The sequence below is a fragment of the Mixophyes fleayi genome, chromosome 1 (genome assembly GCF_038048845.1).
Source record: "Mixophyes fleayi isolate aMixFle1 chromosome 1, aMixFle1.hap1, whole genome shotgun sequence".
NCBI lineage: Eukaryota > Metazoa > Chordata > Amphibia > Anura > Limnodynastidae > Mixophyes > Mixophyes fleayi.
The window spans coordinates 325,643,649-325,661,804 of NC_134402.1; the positions used below are offsets into that span (position 1 = coordinate 325,643,649).

The 18,156-nt window shown below is 38.2% G+C and overlaps 1 protein-coding gene across 1 annotated transcript in view; it reads left to right on the forward strand.

Annotated features, from left to right (window-relative positions):
- SGSM1 (small G protein signaling modulator 1) overlaps positions 1-18,156 on the forward strand; it is a 171,203-nt gene that overhangs the window by 114,254 nt on the left and 38,793 nt on the right. Inside the window, exons 10-12 of the mRNA XM_075214427.1 lie at positions 8,118-8,185; positions 10,516-10,679; positions 15,261-15,390. Coding sequence (XP_075070528.1) covers positions 8,118-8,185; positions 10,516-10,679; positions 15,261-15,390 — 362 coding nt within the window. The remainder of the gene's footprint in view (positions 1-8,117; positions 8,186-10,515; positions 10,680-15,260; positions 15,391-18,156) is intronic.

The following is an 18,156-nucleotide window of genomic DNA, read 5'->3' on the forward strand; positions in this document are numbered from 1 at the left end:
AATCCAGAGTTAAAACCTACATTCTCCAGAGTCCAGGTCTGTTCGGTGGCTTGGCTATACCTAATATAAAAAGATACTTCAATTTGGCTCAACTTGCACAGTATATCCAGTGGCACTCACCCTCTGGGTCTCGGGTCTGGGTAGACAAAGAGCCTGGCCCCAGAGGCTCGCTCTAATCCAGTTATCCATGTCCCTTATAATCTGGTCTTGCTGCAACAGACTTAATTCTTTAGCTCCTTCTCCATCTCCTCACATTTCCCTCTGGTTTAATTTGGATTTTCAGCCAGGTTTCTCCACTGCTATCTTCACAAATTAGCTGGCTTCTAATATTAAATTCCTTAATGAACTTGCAAAAAGTGGCCCTTTCCCCACTTTGGTATGCTTTCAAGAATAATATATCTCCATGCCCACACCTTTCAGCAGTACCTAAAAATCTGCCATTTGTGCCAGTGTTCTATTGCCAGAATCTCTGCCAGACCAATAACGGCAATTGAACACCACTTCCTTAGCAGCCTCTCTTCAAGAGGCCTTATCTCCTCCCTTTGCCATACAATGTTATCCTCCACTGAAGCTGAAAAAATCATCACATGAATGCTACTGGCAAAGGGATCTTGCTTGAGGAACGTGATGCTGAGTACTGGTCAGATATTTATTCAAGAGTATCGATCTACTCCATAAGCATATGAATCAAGTACAATGTTTATAAGCTTCTGTACTGATGGCACCTAGTCTCAACAAAACTACATAAAATCTTCCCCATTTCTTCTCCCCTTTGCTGGAGAGGTTGTCAAACACCTTTTCCTTCACATATGGTGGTCCTGCCCATTCCTGCAGAGACTCTGGTCTGATGTCCAGAATGTCCTTCACAGTCTCATCAACACTGTTGCCCCTTTCCTCCCTAAATATGTGCTGCTTTCTATCCCATTTACAGATCTTACAAAACATCAGAATATACTTGCCAGAAATGTCCGGAGTGCTACTACTTGCCTCATAGCCAGCTCCTGGAAAAACGCAACTCTCCTACAATGGCAGAGCTCTGGAGAAAGATTTGGCATATCTATGAGATGGAATTAATGAAGTGCATTTGAAGGAACTCATCTATCTAATTCCACAAAATCTGGAGTCCTTGGACCCAATTTAATAATGCACCTGCCTTCTCATTTTAATTGCTCTACTCCCTGCAGTGGGAAAGCCAACAATCCCCTTTAAGCTGGGTACACACTACAGAAATTTCGACCAACTTTTTATGCCGAGCGATTTTACATGCGATCGATGGTCCGATCGCTCGGTCCTTGGACTGCATACACACTAGCCTTGTTTAGGACGGTAAAGGGAAGAGCGGATGTCCCTTTAGCGACTTTTACAGCCATGTTGTTGTGAGCAATGACTGTAATTTCATACTCACTGTTGTGGATCGGTCGGAAGTTTATACACACTACACAGCGGAAACAAGATTGGAACGAAAATATTAAACAGTACGACCAACCAAATGAGGCGACAATCGTCCATTTGGGCAGACTTTCGACCATCGTGTCACTGTACACACTGACCCGATTTTTGAACGAAAACAGTGTAGTGTGTACCCAGCTTTAGTCTTTGTTCTTTTCGAGAGGTCTCCCATCCCCTCCCCTTTTCTCACCCCTTTCTCCACCCTTCCTGTATTAAAGCAAAACAAGCATCATACCACTCACTCATTTGCTACTTATAGTTTTTATTTTTTGTATTGTTTCAGTTACGCTGTTCACTTGTATACTAATTGTTTGTTCTTGTTTTATCAGTTTGATGCTCTTAATAAAACTTAATTTAAAAAAGGGAGGTGGGCTGCAAAAAACAAAACCAGTCGGTCCTCCTCCATAGAGGCTGCAGCCCCATGCTGAACCGAGTGGAATTGTTTCCTACTATGTCAAGGAAACCCCACACATTTTTCCATGTTTTAATTAAACCAGTTCAGCCTGTCTTAGCCTGGTGCTTGTTGCTACTTTAGCAAGCCCCCCCCCCCCCCCCTAAGCATTGGTGCTGGTTATTCATTTGAGGAGAGGGGTTACATTTTTATTATTTATTTATGTTTTAACAGTATAAAGATATGCCAGGCATCATTATCAAGTTGATGATGGTACCTTACATAACAGCACATTTTAAATTGTTTACGCTATATCAGTATGCTAGATTTTAACTCAAAATACACACATAAAAATACAGTTGTTCAGACACAATTTTGTGTTCACTTTCAGCCCTCATTTTTATGCTGAACTGATGTCCTTACTTTATAAATTATTTTTAACGACATTCCTCTTTTTTGCCTAATATTTAATGAAAATGAGATAACAGGATAAAAGGGGATATTCTTATTATTATTTTTCTGCATTTGGCATAAAATGTGTGTATGAAATTGCTGACACTGCTAGGTCAATCCTGAAGCCTAAATTAGCATCAGGGGATTTATCCAACAACAGTTCATAAGGGTTGGCCCATTAGTAGGATAACCTCATGACTGGGTTTGTGTGTGTAGATTAGTTTGCAGTGTAGGCCACCTTCTATATGGAGGCAGGCATTGGACTTGGAGGATGGCAGATAAAAGGTGAACTTGAGGAGAGGGCCATGATCACTTTGATTCTGTGGAGCTGCCAGGATTCACAAATGGTTGGCATAGGCTTTGTCACCAAGTGGAGCAGAAAGGAATGCGTGACAAGCTGACAGAAGGGGCATAGTCAGATATGGATTGTTGACAGGAGGGCATTAGCAGTCTAGGGCCAAGGCATGGTGAGATCAGAAGAGCAGCAAGGGTGGAGGGGAGAAAAGAAGTATTGTCAAAATATGGTCAAATAAACAATATTGTCATTGTCAAAATAACAGGACATACAGAGGAGAAATGTGAACAGCGAGGAGAACATTAGAAGCGGTAGGCTGGGACGGGAAGAGGTCTTGAAGGGTCCCCAAATATGTGTAGAAGTGGAGTGTTGTGACTGACATATGCATTGTTGGCAACATTTAAAAAATATTCCAGAGACACTTTGCCACGCAGGATATGCACTATAGATTTTTAAGTTGTTATTTGCACATGGTCATAATTATCACTTGTTCAGTATTTTGTCAAATTTAGCTACTTATTTGGGAATGCTTGGGGAAGGCAATGAATTTTAATTGAATGTAAATATAAAGTATAGATTTTAACATTATAACAGAGTGTCACAAATCGGAAGATCTTTTCTTAGTTGAGCATGTATTAGTTTGAAGTATTCTGAGGGACAACACCCAAGCTGACCATTTTAGATTTAGGGTTTAAACAGATTACTTTTGGGAATAAGTTTAAAATATATAATTTTTCTTGTGCATATCTCTAAATCTTTTGAGATATCATACATTTAAAAATACAGAGTGTAAATAGGTAGGAATGTAAAAAGCAGTGTACTGCAGCTTACATTGTTGCTATTGGGGGACTTTTATCTATTAAGTAAAGTTAAGGTGCAGAAGTCAATTTAAGAACTGACAGCACAGCACAAGTGGACTGTAAGTGTCATGACACAGCACATCCTTTCTTGTTACAGGATAGAGCAGGAATTTCTGTTTCCATTGTGGAGGGAGCAAATCTGTGACAGGTTAATGGGAAAATTGTGGTCCTTCCTTATCGCTGTGGGTTAGGAGTTTAGCTGGATTATATGTTTAAATGATGTGTTAAGGATGGAGATGCATATTTTAATGTGCTAGTGTGGTTTTATTGGGTGCAGTAAGGATTTTTAGCAAATGTGTCTTAATATTTACACCATACAGAGAATATGAATTTTTAAAATCTTTTTAACTATATCTGTTGCTCCATTTAGATGCATATAGTGCACATCAAAACAAACTGAAAAGTTTAAATTTGTGATGAAGGCAGGCTAAATTTGATAGTCGGCCATGCTTTGTGGTGATGCATTTTGAGTGCCACCTACAAGACTACTATACGTATGCACTAATGGACTGTTTGCTCAATAGAGAAAATGTATCTGTATATGATCAGACATCTAAAATATGTGAATGCATAGATGTTTTCTTTATAACTGGTGAGAGACTTTTACGCAAATGTGGCAACAACAATGAGGAACTTCTGAATAATTTTCAGATTACCCAGTGCGTTTTAAAATTCATAGAAAGGCAAGACTATACAAATATTCACCCTCTACTATTATGTAACTAAAAATTATTTTAGAGAAGAGTGATCATTCCACTTTTAGGTGCCTATCATAATGTCTTACAGTGATCTTACTGATACATTTTCTCAGCTACATTCTATGCTCCACCTCATATGGGATTTTGGGAGTATATGACTATATCATATTCCTCTCAGGCATCACAACTGAGTATATTTCCACATCTCAGTTACCTCTCACATGGAGGTCTTGGCCCGCATGTTACTATTCCTGGTCACTTTCCAAGGTATATTTTCTTTCTTCTGGGTGTATGACATCTTTCTAACTGCAAACGTTCTCTGCTCTAACTGCAGCATTTGCCACATTTACCTTATTTATCATATTGTGTATTGACAAGCACAAATAGCAAAATCTACAATCCCAGTCTCTTGACACCAAAGTATAGAACTCAGTGGCAATTTCCAAGATGCATTCTTGCATTTTGTGGTTCAAAAGCATGCACTTTTGTGTGTTCACATTTCTCCAGAATGTGTTGGTCCTGTGGCTTACCAATGATATTTACGTTTAAAATAGTCTTTGAATAGTCTTTTAATGTTTAGACGAGACAATGCCATATTTTTGATAAAGACATTTAATTTATTTGAAATGACATTAATACTGACATACCTATTGCATGGGGACTTTATTCACACATACATTACATAGAATGTTACCAAGGACATTTATTAAATATCAGTATTCTGCATTGCTTTACATATTCTCATTGAAAACCACATTGGTTTATTTAAAACAAGAAGGATTCGTCTACTTGTCTTTCAAAAATAACTTGTTCTTTTCATCTCTGTCCTGAAGTTACAGTGGAAGAGTAAGCATCATCTTTTTTATAATAATTTAACACTTGATTATCATGTATCCTAACTCTACTTTTATAAATATTAGTTAATCAATACTACAATTGATCCACACAATGGTAATTACCTAGTTGATCAGGCGGGAGGTGGGTATAGTATATGGCTCTTCACCATGCAGTCATGGTGAAGGGCCCACTATGGCCCTCATACAGATCTCAGTTTGGCCGCTATAATCTAGACAGTATCTTGTGTGACATTCTAGATGTGTCTGCTCATCAGCATCAAATGTCCCTGGAAATGTTGACAACTTTGAGTTAATGAAGTCACTTAGTTGCCATTATGTTTAACATCTATACTTGTTATCAGAGCTGGATTAAGGCTTCGGGGGGCCCGGGGCACTTAAGACAGGGGGGGCCCTAAGATCTAAAATTAAGGGCATAGTGACACTTACTGCATTACATCACCTACAGCCCACAGTATGACACTTACAGCTCTCCCAGAGGGCTCGCTTAGGTTGTCTGCATAAGAAAAATCATTGCTTCCACAAACTAAAATACTGTACATTAAAACAATCATCAAAACACCACATTAAAATGGGTATTGACACCACACATTAAAACTAGCAATGATATCATACATTAAAAATACCATTGATAACGTACACTAAAACTAGCAATGATACCGCACGCTAAAACTAGCAATGATACCGAACTTTAAAAATAAAATTTATAATGCACATTAAAACTAGCAATGATACCGCAAATTAAAATACCATTGATAATGCATCATTGGGCATGGCCAGGCCACCCTCCTACAGACAAAAAAACTGCATTGTTGTGTACACCATTGAACGTTTACCAAAAATTGGGATTGTCCCACTAGAATCACAACATTTCACAGACTTTGCTGCTCTCTCCTACCTGTTCTTCTCACTTTCACCACCTGTGCTGCAGGTTTCTTTAGTTGCAGCTTGTCTGGATCCTGGATTGTTAGGGGCCCTACTTGAAAAAAAAAATGGGTACATTTAGAAAATTACAACCACCCCCGGCGTTAAATCAGTACCACCCATGATTAATAATTAGGCCTTCCTCCAGCCCCAACATTAAAATAATAGTATTCACATTTAATAAATAAACCTATTTCCCTCCCTACAAACAGCCCCAGCAATAAATTAATAGTATTTACATTTCAGAAATATACCTATTTCTCGCAACCGTCACTGCCATTAAATAATTCATAGGCACATTTAATAAAGGGACCTCATTCTCCCCAAACTCACCCCCACATTCAGTAGCGCCCAAACCACCCCATCTTAAATTAATTGTCCCCACTATTGTGCCTCTCTTCTCCCCCTTTTTCCTTACTGTGCCTCTCTTCTCCCCCTTTTTACCTTACTGTGCCTCTCTTCTCCCCCTTTTTACCTTACTGTGCTTCTCTTCTCCCCCTTTTTTCTTACTGTGCCTCTTTTGCCCCTTTTTCTTTACTGTGCCTCTCTTCTCCCCCTTTTTCCTCCATAGTGTGCCTCTCTTCTCCCCCTTTTTCCTCCATAGTGTGCCTTTCTTCTCCCCCTTTTTCCTCCATAGTGTCCCTTTCTTCTCCCCCTTTTTCCTCCATACTGTGCCTTTCTTCTCCCCCTTTTTCCTCCATAGTGTCCCTTTCTTCTCCCCCTTTTTCCTCCATAGTGTCCCTTTCTTCTCCCCCTTTTTCCTGCATAGTGTCCCTTTCTTCTCCCCCTTTTTCCTCCATACTGTGCCTTTCTTCTCCTTTTTTCCTACATAGTGTCCCTTTCTTCTCCTTTTTTTCCTACACAGTGTCCCTTTCTTCTCCTTTTTTCCTCCATAGTGTCCCTTTCTTCTCCCCCTTTTTCCTCCATACTGTGCCTTTCTTCTCCTTTTTTCCTACATAGTGTCCCATTCTTCTCCTTTTTTTCCTACATAGTGTCCTTTTCTTCTCCTTTTTTTCCTACATTGTGTCCCTTTCTTCGTTATTCCCTTTTTTTTTTTACTTACCTTTCTTGGAGCTTCTTTCTTCTCTTCTGTCTACCTGTTTCTTTCCTGGTCCTCTCCGCGCTGCTCCTCACTGAATGACAGGCGTGACTTGATGACGTCACGCCTGTCATTCAGTGTTAACAGTGCAGAGAGATGGGACGCCGGTGCAGCGATGAGGTGAGTAGAATCTATATATTTTTTTTCACTATCCTGCTCCCCCCACCAACGCAGGGAGCCCCGAACCCGAGCGCAACCCCCCCTCTCTCCGAGGGCCCCCCGCCGCTGCTATTAAGAAAAAAATAATAATAAAAAATAAATCAGTAGAGGTGATGCGCGCGGCGGCGGGGGGCCCTTGGAGAGAGGGGGGCCCGGGGCACGTGCCCCCTGTGCCCCCCCCTTAATCCGGCTATGCTTGTTATGTAGAACCTGTTCTTATAGGAGCAATGCTTTGTAATGTACCTGTAAAGGCTGGGGTTCCTATAGCTGGAAAGGCGTTAACCTCTTGGTACTTTCTGTTGGGGGTGGGCATTTCTCTTGATAAATAAATAAATATGAAGACTGGAATAGGGGACATTGTTACACATATTTTTGACCTATTACCCCTTGTCTACGTATTGAGATTATATTTCACCTATATTTCAATACTTACAGTTTAGTAAGAGAGAACTTTTTTCAGGTTTGATCAAGAAGGTGTTTTTGATTTTATTTGATTGCTAGAGCTATTGCTATGAATATCAGATTAATTATCAGTCCTGTAAATATATTACATTTAAGGGATCCTGCTTTGATGACATATCTGCTCTTTTCAAAAGCAATTTTAAAATGACACACTGGCTCTGCTGGGCCATTAGCACAGAAGCAAACAAATATTTTGGGTCAATTCAAATGCTTTTTAAAGCCCTTTTCCAGTGATTAATATAATTTAAAGGCTAATGTCATATCATTTAAAATCTCTTTGCCAGAGCTTTATATAATTTATCTAAAAGCAAAGCAGTTCCATAGTGTAATTACATTTTGACATAATCTTTTCAGCATTTGATAGTAAATCTACAGGAGACCACTTTAGGTTACAAATGGTTTAAAATATTTTGACATCTTAAAATGCTTTTTTTTTTCCTCTGCTAACATTTGTCCCCGTATTTATTTTTTAGTGTTTACTGGGACTATGCAATGGCTATCCGTCTAGAAGAAATTGTGTATCTGCATTGCCATCAGCAAGGTATGCATTTGAGCACTTGATTGGTATTATTTTAGGGTTAAGATTTTTTAGTAACAGTGTTTTACTACTTAATTATGAAATTTATCTAGCCTATTGGATGCCTCTCTGTGATGCATTATGGGAAATCATTTGTGTATAAACTATCATATTTGTGTATATACAATAGCAAGCTTGTAATCATCACTAAGAAATTTCTTGATTTCTATAATAATTGATACTTTTTTCTAAACCATTGAATTTGTTTAATTAAGATATTAGTAATGTTGCAAATGACAAGTAATGCTTGAAATGCATGTTTTTTATTTTATTTATAATATATATATATATATATATATATATATATATATATATATATATATGTGTCTGTATATATATATATATATATATATACATATATATATATATATATATATATATATATATGTATATGTGTGTTTATATATGTATGTATATGTGTGTTTATGTATATGTGTGTGTATGTATATATATATATATATATATATATATATATATATGTATATATGTGTGTGTGTATATATATATATATATATATATATATATATATATATATATATATATATATATGTATAACATTTATTTTTAATAAAAAAAACAAAATATATCAAAATCTTTATGACCGAGTGTGCAATCACCCTCACTAGAAATTCAATAGAAGCAGAAGGAACAGACACTTCAGGAGACTTCAATATGTGCAAGAAGTGTGAATTTATTAGTCCACATTTGGGACCCTGAGTGGGTCCTCCTATGTACCATTGTATTAATAAGCTTGGAGACCTGTAGCACACTCTACAAATCGGGGTCCATACTCTTTTTCTGCCAGTTACAATCCCACTTGCTACCCACACTTATTTGATGCACTTTTCTGTTACAGTGCATCAGTTTAGTGTTTCATTATTACCACAATCTATATATAATACATATCATAGAGATGCACATCTCTTGACTGTGTAAGATCGGAGGCTGCTGGGATTTGGACTTGCAAAAGTGGCAGACTAGCAGGTAGAGGGATCCCGAATGCTGCTAGGGGACCCTGACTGGCAATCAGATTTCTGTTTTTTTCTGTTTTAACCAGAAATGCAAGTACATGTAAACATTATATTTATTAAGGAAAGTAAAACAAACAAAATGAGTAACATTTCACCATGGCAAAACCATGTTGTATTGAAGGGGGAGGCAAATTTAGAATGTGGGGAATGATTTATAGTTTGGGGCCAGTTCTAGATCAACTTTAAATTTCATTGTACAAATAAAGCTATCAAGTATTTGTGTGCTACATGAAAAAACAGCCAGTATTAATCTTATGTGCAAAATAATAAACTAATTTGCACCCCTTGTATAATATTGTTTTTTAAATATTAACTTTTGGGATTGTGGCTACCCACGGCCGCCTCCTTCCTGATACCGCAATACCCCAGATTTCCCTTCGCAACCCTATGGCGGTACCGTAATTAAACTTTATGTGCGCGGCCGCGCGATACCGGGAGCTAATTGAATATGACCCTTTGCGTCATTTCAATGTTTATTAAATGCCATTTTTATAAATGTTACTCCAAATATTTCAAGTCTGACTGCATACTACCAATTAGTGATTGTATGCATAATCTTATTAAAATATTATTATTTTGAACATGCACCAAGCTTACTATGCATTTATGTTTACATTAACATACCTAAAATGAAATTTCAGATAGATGGCAACTTTAAATGCTAAACCTTCTCCCCCTATTAATAGAATCGCCAAGGGCAATACAAACATCACTGTGTTTAGCTGCAGGGGCAGGCTGGGCTGGGGGGCAGTAACCCAGGCTGGGCTGGAGGGCAGTGACCTAGTCAAGGCAGCCCCCTATGGGACTGGCTCAGGGGGCAGATTCCCTCTGGGCCGGTCCCATAGGGGGCTGCCTTGACTGGGTCACTGGGCCACCTGTATTTTCTTTCCTTTAAAATGATCCTAATAGGCTGCTGAGTAGAGTCTTGCCCCCCAGGCTAAAATTTGCCAGCCATCCCCATTTAGCTGTCATACTTTAGGTGATTGGACAGAACCCAGCTCCCAAGCATGCGACCTCTTCAGTCCACCAATTGGGGTTATTTCAATAAAAGGTACTATCTGCCTGCTTTTCCTCTTTATGTAAATCACCATGAAGAAATACAAGCAAAGTAATTATTATTAATTAAAAAATCTTTTAAGAAATACTGTTTTAGATATGACATATTCACAAACACCAATCAATAAAATAAATCTGATATCTAATCTGCTGCGGACATAATGTAATGCTTAAGTTGCTAATGCTTGTTGTGTCTTCAATCAAAAGTAGACAGTGGTGGCACTGTGGTACTGGTCAGTCAGGATGGGATACAGAGGCCTCCGCTCAGGTTTCCCCGGGGAGGACACCTCCTCCAGTTTCTTTCCTGTTTGGAGAATGGTCTACTCCCACACGGACAGCTTGACCCTCCATTGTGGTCCCAAAGAGGAAAGGTATTTGTGATATTTTAGCTTCACTGTAGAACATTTTAGCTATTTATATTATGAATAACTGTATGATCATCTATTCCACTTATTGAAATTAAATGATATATCAGAAAGTAAACTTACACATTGGAGAAGGTTGCAAATCACAGTTCAGGACAAAGTGGTTTTCATGGCAAGACCGATTTACGCTTATTTTTAAAGTTTTGCAGGCTATAACTTTTTAATTTGTTACTTTTTATGTAGTTTTGTATTTGTCATTTTTTATTAGTAAAATATTGACATAAATATCTCTTTATTTCATGTGTGTGTTTTACATAGACATAACGACATAATGGAACATAACCTGACATAATAGAACATAAAACCACCTTTACGCAATTCTTTCCCATAGTTACTTTCATGTAGTTTGTCCAGATGTTTATCCAAATTGTAATTAGTTAGTACTCTCAAGAATAGGGATGCCACAATATGTGCATTTTGCGCTGGTTCTGCTGCAGTTATAGGACACAGGAACAATATACATTGGCTTTGTATACAACTGCATATGATTTAAAAGCAGTTAGAATCAGTGCAACTGGTCTTTCTGGAGCGAGGTTAGATGATTTCTAAAGTTTTTCTTTTACAATTTTTAGATTTGTTCCATCTCGTCACATTGATCTATTAAAACCTGGCATGAGCTATCATTGTAGTCTTGCAGATGCAGCAACAAAAGCACATTTTTCTGACCCCATTAACAGCTGTGATTATAATAACCATATTAATAATGCAGGGTATTGTGAGTGAGCAAGCTATTGACAGGTGCTCACCTGCTGTTTAACTTTACATGCACAAAGCAGGCTACTGCTGCAAGCCACTTAGCTGCTGTTAACTTAATAGTGACTTATTTGCCATGTCAAACATAGCAAGTCCTTCTTCCTGATGATTCCCCCAAAACTAAATGGGCCAGAGCAAGTCTTTCAGCCCAGCGCTTGTATCCCGCAGACACTGACATAAATGCCATTCTCACAAGCTCACAACATGAGGTGACACGGTTACATAACATTATATTTTCCAGTCTACAAAGCAGATACAGCACTGCCTGTCATGCACAGTACCCTCAACATTTAGCAGTCTCAATGTAACACATCGGCCCATGGTTTGTTTGTGCCGTCATACTATGGCCACTCCTGCATGCCATCACAACATGTTAAAAACTTTGTGAATATATTTCCTTAGTAAGCCTAATGTGGAATTTCCACTTCCACATTGGAGAACATGGCTTTCATACTGAAAGCAGTATTTTACAGATAGTGGGGCTGACGCTGGGTAAGTACTACTCCAGTTTCCGTAGCATATCTTGAATGAAACCGCTCTCCTCATGCCCAGAAAGTGGACACATTCATATGCGCCTGTGCAGACTGGCACTTTTCTGGCACTTATGCCCACTTGCGCCTGGAGATGTGGGATGGGGGAAGGAAGGAAAGGGACATTCTGATGTTGGCCATGTACATTTGCGTGTAACGTTTACGCAAATGCGGTCACTTAGGTCTGCAGAAACATTCATGTACACCTGTTAGGAGGTGTATGTTTTGCACTTGCTATAGGGCAGTTGCAGATACCTGTTGATTATGAGGACTCATTGTAAGCCAGGCGCATACACTGCAGATATAGAGGCGGATACATCTCGGGATGTGTACGGCTCCGCATATGATAGAAAACATACAAATTTTTTCATGCTTTTTTCTTAAGAGTAGCTATTAGACTATTAGACTAACACAAAGTCCCAGCATAACAGGGCATATATGACTTTCTCCAGCAATAAAGCTGATTTTTTTATTGCTGCTTATTGCAACAATAAAATATCCCTTGTTGACGCAGTTTACCCAAAAATATTGTTGGGGCAGCTCAGTGATACACAGCTAATAAATTTAGAGAATTTTTTAAAATGCTTTTCATCTGTTATCACCATCCTGAGATGGCAATAGCAAAACAGGTATTGTGACATTACATGTACTGCTGTGTTATTAGCTAAATAGTCTTCCCTATGCAAAGGATATCACCAGCAAATCATACCACTTGTGGGTGTTACCACCAGTGATAAACGTGTTATAACAGAAACACTCTTATGTACTGGGTGATGCCAGGAAAAGCCTTATCACCGTCAAACTATTCTTTCACCCTTTGATAAATCCACCAGGGCAAACCGGCTTACCCATGCGCATTTCTGCAGGGTCTCGAAAGTCTACCATTAAGACGCCTGGCCACTACACCAACAGGGACTTTAATGACATAACCAAGTAATAAATTATCATTAGTATAGAAATCATTAAATAAGAAAAAGATAGATATATAAAAATGCTGACTGACTAAATAGCAAGATTTGCAATTTCCATTACAGTGTTTCCTTTTTATAACAACACCAGTACTATATTGTCTGATTTGGTCACTGTTCTAAATTGGTGGTACAAAGAGGGAGTACACTACTATGGGAAGAATACAAAGAGGGAGTACACTACTATGGGAAGAATACAAAGAGGGAGTACTCTACTATGGGAAGAATACAAAGAGGGAGTACTCTACTATGGGAAAAATACTTAGTCCATGTTTTAGTAAACTAGGTGATATGGCGGTGAGCAAGACCTATTGTATGAATTATTGATGTAGGCCTACAAGAAACTACCTGCACAAGGCACTAAGTTTGAAAATCAATCCATATGGACCTTGGCTGTGTTTTATTCCTTATTATTATTATTTATTCCATAGATTAAACATCATATACAACTGAACTATATAGAGATGATTTGATTTTATTGCTACAAGACTTTTCAGAATATTGTGAACAATGATTCTGGGAAAAAAAACTTTTTGTAAAAAAAAAAAATGCTATTGTATTTAATAATTCTATTTCTCCAGAAAAATAAAATATCAAGAAATTGACATTGCACGTGTCAAACATATACATTATATGGACAAATGTATTCGGACGCTTGACCATTACACCAACAGGAACTGTAATGACATTGTACTCAAATAAAAATACTTTAATGTGGAGTTGGTCCCCCGTTTGCAGTGATAACAGCTTCCACTCTTCTTGGAAGACTTTCCACAAGATGTTGGAGTGTTTCTAAGGGAATTTGTGCCCATTCATTCTGTAGAGCATTTATGAGGTCAGGCACTGATGTTGGACGAGAAGGCCTGGCTCGCAATCTCCATTCCAGTTCATCCCAAAGGTGTTCAATGGGGTTGAGGTCAGGGCTCTATGTAGGCCAGTCAAGTTTTTCCACACCAACTCATCAAACCATGTCTTTGTAGTCCTTGCTTTGTGCACAGGGACACAGTGATGTTGGAATAGAAAAGGGCCTTCTCCAAACTGTTGCCACAAAGTTGGAAGCATAGATGTGTCCAAAATAACTTGGTATACTGAAGCATTAAGATTGCCCTTCACTGGAGATAACAGGCCTAGCCCAACCTGGAAAAACAGCCCCATACCATTATCCCTCCTCCACTAAACTTCACAGTTGACATAATGCAGTCAGACAGGCAATGTTTTCCCCAGCACCCATCAAACCCAGACTCGCCCATCTGACTGCCAAACAGAGAAGCGTGATTCGTCACTTCACAGAAAACATTTCCACTGCTCCACAGTCCAGTGTCAGTGTGCTTTACACCAGTCCATCCGACACTTGGCATTGGTTTTGGTGATGTGCGGCTTGCATGCAGCTGCACAGCCATGGAAACCCATTCCATTAATCTCCCGCCACTTTTGTCCTTACATTAATTTCAGGGGAAGTTCAGAATTCTTCAGCTATGGAATCAGCAGAGCGTTGGTGACTTTTGCGCATCATTCGATTGCAGTCATTGACCCCGCTCTGTGATTTTACATGGTTTTCTGCTTTGTGGCTGAGTTGCTGTTGTTCATAAACGCTTCCACTTTCTAATAATATCACTTACAGTTGACCGTGGAATATCCAGCAGGGATGAAACTTCACGAATTGTCTTATTGCAAAGGTGGCATCCTATCACAGTACCACGCTTGAAGTAACTGAGCTCTTCAGAACGACCCATTTTGTATCTCAAATGTTTGCAAATGGAGACTGCATAGCTAGGTGCTTGATTTTATACACCTCTAGCAATGGGTCTGATTGAAACACCTCAATTCAATAATTAACAGGTGTAGCCAAATACTTTTGTCCATATAGTGTGTATATTATCTATATAGTAGTGATAAGGGATTTTTTTCATCACTGCTTAAAACCAGCCTTATCATCATAGTCAGGGACTTATTGATAAATAGGCTCCTATGTAAGAAAGACAGAAGTGGGTTTATCAAGTAATCTAAATAACACAAATGATCTTATCACACATCTCTATTCACTAAAGTTTTTTTTGTATATGAAATACTAGCACAAAGCATTGCAATTTATTTTCAAAATGAAATAAAGTATATAGATATGAAGCAGTCTTTGTTACAGCGTTTAACCCATTTGGCAATTTGTAGAAGTTAGGCAGATTGTTATCTCACTATGTCCAATTAAAATGTACATCCCCCACAACAAATACATGCTTTCTTCTAAAGCCTAATTTCTATGTCTTCTGTTTAATCCTCAGGGCAAAGTGTTTCCCAAGCTGAGAAAGAGAAGTCCTCAGGGTTCCTCAGAATCCACCTCAGATAAAGAAGAAGATGAAGCAACGGACTATGTATTCAGAATAATATACCCAGGGAGCCAATCTGATTTCGGTATGGATCTTTTAATAAAGATGTTTTGATAGCCTTGTGTTGATTTTAAAATATTTAGTTTTACTTATCCTCTGAAGGTAAGGCAGGTTTGTGTTTGCCTCGCCTTCAGATGTATCCCAATGTTTTTCCGCTACATTCTTAATGAGTGCATAAAGCATGGGCTGAACAAAATCCTGCACAGTTCTGTAGCAAAGACAAATGTAAGAGCCGTCTGGAGGTTTTAAGGGTAGATATTGTTTAGCGCCAGCAGTAATATTCTAGATGCTACAACTACCAAGGCTCCTCACCCTCATTATCCCATTTACTAGAAGGGATATTTCTTGAAGTGTTTCTAAAATAGTAAAACTTTATTTATCGTCTAACAAATCTTAATGTTTGTGTGGTATAGGTATTTTGTCAACAGGAATATTGGAGAGACTGGTTTGCTCTAATTGAGATATCAGTAAGTTGTAAATACAAGTGTGCTTTTGACTGTTATTTAGTTTCTGTCTATCTGTGCTAGTTTCAGAATGAAACTACAGAAACGATAAAAAATCAACATGTGTAAACTTCACATAAAGTCAGGACAATATAGGCTGAAGTAACAGTCACTTAGAGAATCTCTGCATTTTCTAGTGTACAAGGTAGAAAAATGAATGAATGTTGATCAAGCCTCTTGCTTAGTGGTACGATTTTTAAATATTTAAATCAATCAAAAATGTATTATCATAGTTGCAGGAAAGCATGACAACAATTTTATATCATCCATACTTATCAGAAATCTATAACAGGGCATACATGAAACACCTACTCATACCACCGACCAAACTCCAGGGCTGGTTGAGCTGGAATGACTGAACTCTAGGCTGGGCAGCCCAATTCCTCTCTGTATACGCGATTGATCTCTCATTGTGTGTTTCAATCTTCCCTTGTTTGTAGTTACTGTGCACCGTCATTTCCATCCTTCATTCACACATCTACCTTGCTCCACCTCCACTTACCACGTGAGGTCCAAGAGGCCAGCAAGTCCAACTGCAGTGGTCCAAACCCATGCTGAGAAGTTCTGCCACGCCCCTGCCATCCCGGGTCTGCTGTAACAAATATGCCTCCTAATCAAGTCTGTGCGCTGGACACACCATGTTTCCATCTGTGCCATTAAAAATAACACTAAGATAATATATGGGATTATGTATTTCTTAATTATGATTAAAACGTACACTGAGTTAATTAATGCAAGGCGGAGATCTCCAAGGTGGCTTCTGATAGCGTTATAATCTAAACTAGTAGTTATATTTCTTGTAATACATTAGTTAGTGGTGAATTGATAACACAATTAAGCACTATTTTAAGGGTGTTAAGGGTGTCTTTTTCAGTTATGTATTATATACATAGAATAAACAGGACCTCCTACTGTAGCATATAAGTATATTAGAAGTTACTTAACACTCAGTCTGTTGCCTTCTGCCTTTATGTGGTCACGGAACTCCTCCTAATATTGTAGCCTACATTAGAGGATACATAATTCCATATATCATGCATATTTCTATAAGTGTTATAGTTGTAATTTAATTTTTAATACTGCAGCTACATTTTCTATTCATATTAATGTATTTATTTATACAAGGGCACCACTTTAATGCTAAACTAGTAATAATTATACAAAGTAGTAATCTACAGTCTGGCTTTATATTTTCAACAAAGGGCAACATGGTGACTACCAGCTCATATTACTTCTCTTCCGCTAAGCTTATATGTCAGATTAAACAGTATAGTCCATCTTGAACTACCTGTGCTATATTATGTATAAGAGACTTCTTGCTTCCTGGCAAATATGGGTCATGCTGCTTCTTTTTTCCTCTTGCATTCTGATTAGGCAAAACAAATCTAAAGGAATTGATTGGTGCAATAATGTAAATGAATATAAATCACCTCTGTCACAGTCATTTCTATTCATGATCTGTTATCTACAATAATCTTACTTGTAATCCTTTATTACAGTATTGAACAGGATTCCATCAATTTCTTATTTATATCCTTCGACTAATAATAAGATTGTTTGCTAATTAGTGCTATTCACTTCCATGCTGGTATATGGTTGAAATAAGTCATAACTCTATGTATGAATGTGTTTCTACTGGATGCACATACCGCTGCATTATCTTACAGTCCCAGAGCTATATATGTGCACCAGGAACTGATCTGTCAATGTAATACAAGAGGTGGGGCAAGGGGTAGGAGTGTGTTATCCCATACACAGACTACCTGGCTGTGGAATATAGTGGCCCTAGCATATAGGCTAAACTAAGTCAGAGATATATATGCCTATCAGTAGGCTGATGTTACAATAACAGATAAACATTGGCGCTCAGCTATAGCATTGCATCAATTATAATTATACTGGTCTGTATTAAGATGAATTGCACAAAGGTGGAAATCCAGGTTGCAGTTTTCTACAGGGACCGTCCATCCATCCAACTAGCAAAACCATGGGGGTCCATGTTCATGGTATGGGATACATGCACCTCCAGTTCCCAGGAACACAGCTCCTTGCCTTTAAATGGTCTAATAACTGGGACAGTTTCAAGTATAATTGACAGTCAATGCAGGGTGTCGCTGCAACTGCTTCCATTAACCCCCTGCATTGATTTTTAATTAGATTTGATATTGTCATGGCTGTTAGAGCAGTAAATAGCAGGACGATTAAGTTGCTCTTCAACCACAAGATAGAAATTAAATCATTTTGAAATAATCTTACTCTAAATTGGGTGATGTAAATAAAAAAATGAT